General features: G+C 47.6%; 1 protein-coding gene across 1 annotated transcript; it reads right to left on the reverse strand.

Moving 5' to 3' along the window:
* Positions 1-3,999: 3,999 nt before the first annotated feature.
* On the reverse strand, positions 4,000-6,999 carry LOC127394760 (ectonucleoside triphosphate diphosphohydrolase 4-like). Its single transcript, XM_051640943.1, has 3 exons — positions 6,261-6,999; positions 5,889-6,050; positions 4,000-5,069 (listed from the first exon to the last, which is right to left on the reverse strand). The coding sequence occupies exons 1-3, from the start codon at positions 6,380-6,382 to the stop codon at positions 4,844-4,846; spliced, it is 510 nt and encodes a 169-aa protein (XP_051496903.1). The 5' UTR covers positions 6,383-6,999; the 3' UTR covers positions 4,000-4,843.
* Positions 7,000-7,375: the final 376 nt, after the last annotated feature.

Raw genomic sequence — 7,375 nt, forward strand, 5'->3', positions numbered from 1 at the left:
GCTGCTCCCCAGGGCTGGTGTTCCTGGAGGAGCCATGTGCTTCCTCCCTTCCCCACACTCCCCATCACACTCAGCCTCTCTCCTGAATAGACTTTTGTCTCCCAACCCCTTCTTCCATGAGGGGCCACATTTGGGCCTTTCTTGCTTGAGACATTTTCCCCACACACCAACAAAAAGAAGAGTGATGCATTTAAGAGGCCATGAAGCCAAAAAGCTTCAGGATCACTCCCTGTCCATTTCAGGTCACTGGGACAGGTCAAAGAGCAGTGCCCTTCCCTCCCCTCTCTGCTCTCCTACATGCCTTCCCTGGCCTTAATGGACCTGGAGAAAGGACAAGGTGAATAGGAGAAGCAGAACAAAGAAAAGAAAGCATGTTAATGCAGAAAGAAACCTAAACAGATCAACATTACCATTGTAACTGGGAATCTGAGCCCAGGAGCAGGTGCTGAGTGACAACAGGTATTGCTCAGTCTCTCCAAGGAATCATGTTTCCCTGGTGGGGTCAGTGCAGCTTCTTTAGAGCAGGTTTGTCCAGGGGTGGGATGGAAAGGCTTCATCTGGAGCTGCAAGAAGAATAAGTAGGCTTTTCAGGAGACATCACAAACTTCCTCTTCCAGAGCTCCATCCTGCAAACCCTGGAGGGGGTGAGGAGGAGAAGGGAAAATGAAACCAAAAAACCCACCACACACACACACTAAGTCTAATGATTGGGTCACTGCAGGCAGATTTTCCAAGAAGCTGAGAGCTGGATGTGCAAACACAGGATAGTCCAAGCACCAAAAAGCACAGCAGACTTGTAAATCCAGGCATGCAGGGTCTGGCACTTAGCTGATTGCTTGGGAAAAAAAAAAAAAAAAAAAAAAATCAGTGTTTCCTCCCTGGGCCTTGTGGGCTTTAAGCTCTCACAGCAATTCAAGGCACCCAGGGTCCTGTCAGGCTCAGCAGAGAGGAGCAGGCAGGGAGCTCACCCCAAGCTGGCACAGGATGGGCCTCATGCAGATAAAGCCAGGCTCCAAAAGTCTCTTCTCTTCCCCAAGGCAAAAGGCCAATCAACCTTTGAAATCCAAAAAGCTGCTGAAACCCCTCTCAACACACTCCCAGCATCACCAAGGCTGGAAAAGACCTTGAATATCATCAAGTCCAGACTCAGGTCTCATCAAGCCCACTCACTTCTCCTCAGGCAACACCAGCCCAGCCCAGGGCTGCTGCCAAATCAATCCAAACCCCCCAGTTTTAGGCTTCATTTTCTACTGGAGTTGCTCACTAGAAACCACTCTGCACACTTGGCTCCCCTCCACAGCCTCCCAACCCCACTTCTCCTGCATCTCCCCACCATTCCACAGCAAAGAGCAACGTGACAAACTCAGCCAAAGCTGGCACAGGATGGACCTCACACAGACAAAACCAGAAGCTCCAAGTCATGGGTGCTCTACTCTTCCAAAGGCACAGAGTAAAACATCATCAAGCTTTTTAGATCTAAAAATCAGCTGAAATCCACTCACTTTTCTCCAAGCAAAGCACCCCAGGGCTGCTGCCAACTGCATCCAAAGCCACCAGTTGGCTTTGGGCTTCATTTTCCAGTTCAGCTCCTCACTGCCAGCCACTTAGCTCCCCTCCACAGCATCCCACCACTCTTCTACTGCACCTTCCTGTGGTTCCACAGCCATGAAAATCCCATCCCTTCTCCAACAGGGCCCCAAAAACTTGACTTGGAAGCTTAAAGACCTCAGAGAAGCAGAAATGTTGCCAAAAAGCACCAGGTGAGAGCACAGCACCACCTGTTCCTCCTCAGCATTCTCCTCTCCCAGCCCTTACAGGTTCTTGCCTCTAATTAGTAAGATGGTTTTCTCCTGTGCACTTTTAGGACACTTAATTAATTCAGCTGCCTCTGTGTGAGATGAAGGGACTTAACTCCCACCTTGCTGGAAGGAAACTGGGTCCCAGTGCTGCTTTTGCACAGTGCTCAGCTCCCAAAAGCTCACAGAATGTTCCACATCTCCATGGATGGAACAGCTGAGGGGCAAAGGTTCAGTGAATCAGCCCCTTCCCCATAATTCTTAGATCAACACCACACCAGGCAAGACATAAAAGCAGCAGCAAAAAAGGAAAGCAAGTGCCCAGGGAGATAAGAGGCAGCTGCTTTTAGCTTTGGAGATAAGTGTTCACCTCCATGTCACCCTCAAGCACCCTAACACCTGCTCAACTTATCAATTTACCACCTGATACCTGAAAGAAGGGGAAAAATTAATACAAACCAGACCTCTCTGCACTATTTTGCATAAATTAGAAGAGCTTGTTGAAACTCTTAGCTCTAGACTTGTCTGAATTTGGTTCTTCACACATTTTCATCATGAACAGGAGCTGCTCCCACAACCCATCTCTGCTGCCAGTGCCTTCTTACCATTCTAGGAGGAGGTGGGGTGGTGGGTCATCTTTATTCTGCCCTTCCTGAACCAAAGCACCAGAAAAAGCAGGAAAATAAGGCTAGGATCCTGGAGGAGACAAAATAATCAATGGGAAAAAAAAGACAGTGTACAGTTCAGAGCAGGCAGGGGATGAGGAAGTTTCCTTCCCAGTCATGTCCCATTTCCCCTGATCACTTTCTCACCCTCATCTTCTCTTCCTTCATGTTCCACACAACTTGGTATCTTCACCCCCCAGTCTGTGCTTTCAAGGAAATGTGTGGAAACTCTCCAGCACAAGCTCAGTCTGTGCTATTGTCCCCCAGAAGCTGTACCTGTCTGTCCCTAGTGCCACCACCAAGCTGCTGGCTGCACCTTCTCCCACCAACACCTTCTCAAACCCACACACTTCCATGTGCACAGTCCATCCTACAAGATAAAAACAGCAACACTGAAATCTTGTGGGGATCCTCAGAGAATTGGTTTTCCTTTCAGAAATGTTTATACCACCCCAGGCAAGGCCACAACAGGTTTCTTTGCACAACTGTCCAGCATTTAATACCAATCAACTCCAGGGGAACTGGCCATCAATTCATCAAAATTAAATCCTGCTTCATTTAAGACTCAATTGTGAAGCTCAACTAAGATTTTTTTGGCATTGTTACAAGTTAAGAGCTTCACTAAGAGAAAAAAACTGCAGCATCTAAAAGGAAACTCTTGTAGGTTTGAAACATTTTTCCTACAACTTAATGCTTTTATGATCTTCCTGTGTTTCTTCCTGGCATTTTTTGTGTTGGTTGGGGTTGTTTGTTTTTTCTTTGCTGCATTTGAGACACTATCTCTTCTGCTAAGAGGTGCCTGGATGATAATTCCTCTCCACTTCTCCCCTCACATCAGCTCTTGTCCAAAGGGGACTGCTCTATCTAAACATGCAATTAGAGGCCCTGCTCTAATTGCCAGGGGAAGCACAGGCTCTGCACCAACTGCCAGTGTCACTTGCCTGATAAGTCTTTATCAGCCTCCAAGTGCAACAAGTTTGGAGCTCAGTTCCAGACATCACAAGTCAGAGGTTCATTATCTCATCACTCACTCAGATGCTGCTCCAAAAATTGCCCAGTGCCAAAGAGACTCAGCTGGTGAAGGGCTTGGATCAGTGGGGTAGGAGATAAAATAATACATGAAAAATAGATATAAAATTCAGCTTTACAAAGGAAGAAGCTATTAGTTACTCCTGAACATTCAGTTCAAGACCCCACTGCCCTTCCCACATGTCACCACTTACCCAGTTAATCCCTCCAGTCACCTACCAGACACTGGATGGAAGGAGCAGGATGTTGAGCACCTAAATTTAGTTCAAACCTAAATTTCCTATCCAAAGGCAAAAGCAAGCTTATCAAAATGAAACAACAATCCAGACTAGCTAGATTTTTAACTAAAACTGCACCTTCAGTATGATAGAAATGGGATCCATGTGTCTACTTCTCCAACAGGCTCCAGTTTTCCAACATGTTCACACGTACTAGAAGAGAAGCAAGTCCTGCCAGTTGGATCCAGTGCCAAGTGCTACTGTGCAATAAAATACCCACACACCAAAAGGTTCATATAAATCCCACTTTTAATCATGGACAAATTGACTTTCAAGTAAAATCAACCGTTTTAAATAAAATATAAATTAAATCAGAGGACTCAAAAACAGAGACACTGTGCATGGCTACTCTAGCAGGAACAAAGGTCTATTCCAGTTCTCTGGAGCTCCAGAGAGATCTGAATGATCATAAACCAGAAACAAAGGATTAAAAAGTAGCAACTTTTGCCACCAGGAGGCTAGAGATTCCAAGACAAAAAGGGGAAATTCACAAATAAACTGATTCAAGCAGTTCTATGGAAGCACAGCATTGGGTGCAATAGATTTTCCTTCTCCAGCACAGAATTTATCCCAGATTATTAACTCGGATGAAGCTCCTAAGAGGTTGTTTCCTTACTGCTTTTGAAAACCCTGCACTTCCTTTTCTTTGAAGAGACTCAGAATTTAAGAATTCAAGTGATACCCATCCTGGAACCTGGAAAAGGAAATAAAAACCAGTCCTCATTCATCCTAGCTGACAGAAGTCCACAATCTCACCCAAAGGATGAGAACTCACACTCATTCTCTTACCATACCCAGCTTAAGCTGCTGCTGCTCACTTACTGATGAGTCTTTGCTCACCCCATGACACACAAAAGTGCAAGATTTTAAAGAAAAGTCATTTTTGGCAGATTTTGTCTAATGAGACTAAGCCAAGTTGACCCCATTTTCCTTCGACTCCAAAGCCAGCTGCAGGACACCCTCCAAGCCATCTTCTCCAATGCTTTCAAGGGACAAAAAGGAGGAACCCTGAGGCAAAAATGGCTTTTTTTTTTGAGTTGCATGTCCACTAAAAGCTCCCCAGCACAGCATCTCATCAGGGTCCTGGGATCTTCTGTGGGGGGAGACCTTCCTCAATCCAGAGGGAAGCAGAGGAGCCGTTGCGGAGCATCCGCCTGTGGATCCTCCTGAGCCTCAGCAGGTAGAGCAGGATGGAGAGCAGCACAACCAGGAAACACACTGAGAACAAGTAGTGGTTGTAAACAAAGGAGAAGCTCCTCCAATGGGAGTGACTTGCCCGGAAGTTTTCTTGTTGGATGTCTCTGAAAAGAATCAGAGGGATGAGAGGCATCAGCTGCAAACCAAACCTGGCCTGCAAACTATCTCAGGACAAGACACACAGCCCAGTTTGGCTGAACACTTTTATGAAGCATGACTGGAAGTACCTGAAATATGGACTCAGGCTTTACATAATGCTCCAGAAACGACTTGATGTCTCCCCCTGCCTGTCAGATGCTTTGCTAGCACCATTCCCAAGTTCTCCCTCTTTGCTCTGTCCTGATGAGGCCCCAGCTGGAAAAGCATGCCTAGTTCTGGGCTCCCCAGTTCCTCAAGGCCAAGGAGCTGCTGGAGAGAGGCCAGCACAGGGCACTGAGATGCTGAGGGGATGGAGCATCTGCCTGGGAGGAAAGGCTGGGAGAGCTGGGGCTGCTCAGCTGCAGAAGAGGAGCCTGAGGGGGGATCTCCTCAGTGCTGATCAGTATCTCCAGGGGGTGGCAGGAGGGGGGACCAGACTCTGCTCAGGGTGTCCAGGGCAGGACAAGGGGCATGGGCACAAACTGGAGCACAGGAGGTTTGACCTGAAGAGGAGAAAATCCTGCTTGACTCTGAGGGTGACAGAGCCCTGGGACAGGCTGCCCAGGGAGGTTGTGGAGTCTCCATCCCTGGAGACATTCCAGCCCCTCCTGGACGTGTTCCTGTGGGATCTGCTCTAGGGGATCCTGCTCTAGCAGAGGGGTTGGACTGGCTGATCTCCAGAGCTCCCTTCCAACCCTTTGAGTCTTCCCTTTCTCAAACCCCAGACTTCCCACCCAAGGTTGGGTGGGAACCTCTTTCCACAGGTTGGAGTGACCAACTGGTACCTTAAAGGTAAAAACCGGGTCCGGTAGAGAATGGCTCCCAGGGTCCACTGCACCTCCTTGTCATAAACCTGCAGAGCTGTTTTCAAATTGCTGTAACTCACAGGAAAAGAGAAGCCACTGTGAAATACTTCATACATCCAGGCAGACTTGAAACACTGGTACCTACAGAAAGAGTGGCATCAAGTCAGGCCAGCAGGTTGGAGAATCCCAGAGGACTGAAGAGCACGATTAGACACAATGATCAGTGCTTTCTGATGGCTGGTGGAATATTTCTGGTTATATTCACACCTTCCATGATTTATATAGATCATGTGGATGTCACCTCTCCCTGGCAGCTGTGCATGAAGGGATTTGCTGGACAAAAACACTCACTTCAGCCTGTGGAGATCAGCATGTGAGGCATAAAGCCCACGGTCAAAACGTTCCCGTAGGACAGACCACTTGGTGGCACAATAATCCTGCCAAGGAAGACAAAAAAGAGGAGATTTCAACATGGCTTCTGCCTTCAGAAGAAAAAAAGGCCCCTACATCAGATGCTCTGCAATGACAGGAAAGTAGAAACTCCAAAAAGACACTTCCCTTGCAGTCTTAGCAAGTCACATCACTCATTTCATTCTGTTTTCTGCCACGTTTCCATCCATACTTCATATTTGAGGTTCAATTAATATTCAGTAGCACTTAAACTCTTTGGCCATGTTCTTGGAGATGAAAAACAGATCACAAAGCCACCAGATCACCTTTTTAGGCCCTATTCCTCTAGTTTATACTGTATCTTTACCTTCAGGTGTCCCCAAGAGATTGATCCTGTAGTTTATACCTGGGAAACTGGTACAAGATGGATGAAGAAAAAGGGATCCTTTTTGTAACAATTAAGGCCTTCCTAAAGATGAGGGGGGGAAGGGGATTTCCCCAGGACCAAGAGCTCTGTTGGAACTCAAGCACCAGGAGTCCCACTCCCTCTGCAGTGCCTTAAAAAAAGGGTTCCTAGAAAGACCCACCCCAGTCACAAGGGTTCCTAAAAAGAGACCCCCCCGCCAGTCACAAGGGTTCCTAAATAGAACCCCCCCAACAAGCAAGGGTTCCTAAAAACAACTAAGGGTTCCTAAATAGAACCCCCCCAACCCCAAGGGTTCCTAAAAAGAACCCCCCCAACCCCAAGGGTCCCTAAAAACCAAGGGTTCCTAAATAGAACCCCCCCAACCCCAAGGGTCCCTAAAAGCCAAGGGTTCCTAAATAGAACCCCCCCAACCCCAAGGGTCCCTAAAAGCCAAGGGTTCCTAAATAGAACCCCCCCAACCCCAAGGGTCCCTAAAAGCCAAGGGTTCCTAAATAGAGCCCCCCCCAACAACCAAGGATTCCTAAAAAGAGCCCCCCCCAACAACCAAGGGTTCCTAAAAAGAGCCCCCCCACAACCAAGGATCCCTAAAAAGAGCCCCCTCCCCACCCCCCCGAACAACCACGGCTTCCAAAAAAGAAACCCCAGTGAG

This window comes from Apus apus, chromosome 26, assembly GCF_020740795.1.
Source record: "Apus apus isolate bApuApu2 chromosome 26, bApuApu2.pri.cur, whole genome shotgun sequence".
Taxonomy (NCBI): domain Eukaryota; kingdom Metazoa; phylum Chordata; class Aves; order Apodiformes; family Apodidae; genus Apus; species Apus apus.

Bases quoted from the DNA above. Each gene is read 5' to 3' on its own strand.
- LOC127394760 (XM_051640943.1), bottom strand. From the start codon at position 6,382: ATGTTGAAATCTCCTCTTTTTTGTCTTCCTTGGCAGGATTATTGTGCC. The intron at 6,051-6,260 runs GTGAGTGTTTTT...CTCTTTCTGTAG, and splicing joins GCTGATCTCCACAGGCTGAA to GTACCAGTGTTTCAAGTCTG. The intron at 5,070-5,888 runs GTACCAGTTGGT...GATTCTTTTCAG, and splicing joins ACCCGGTTTTTACCTTTAAG to AGACATCCAACAAGAAAACT.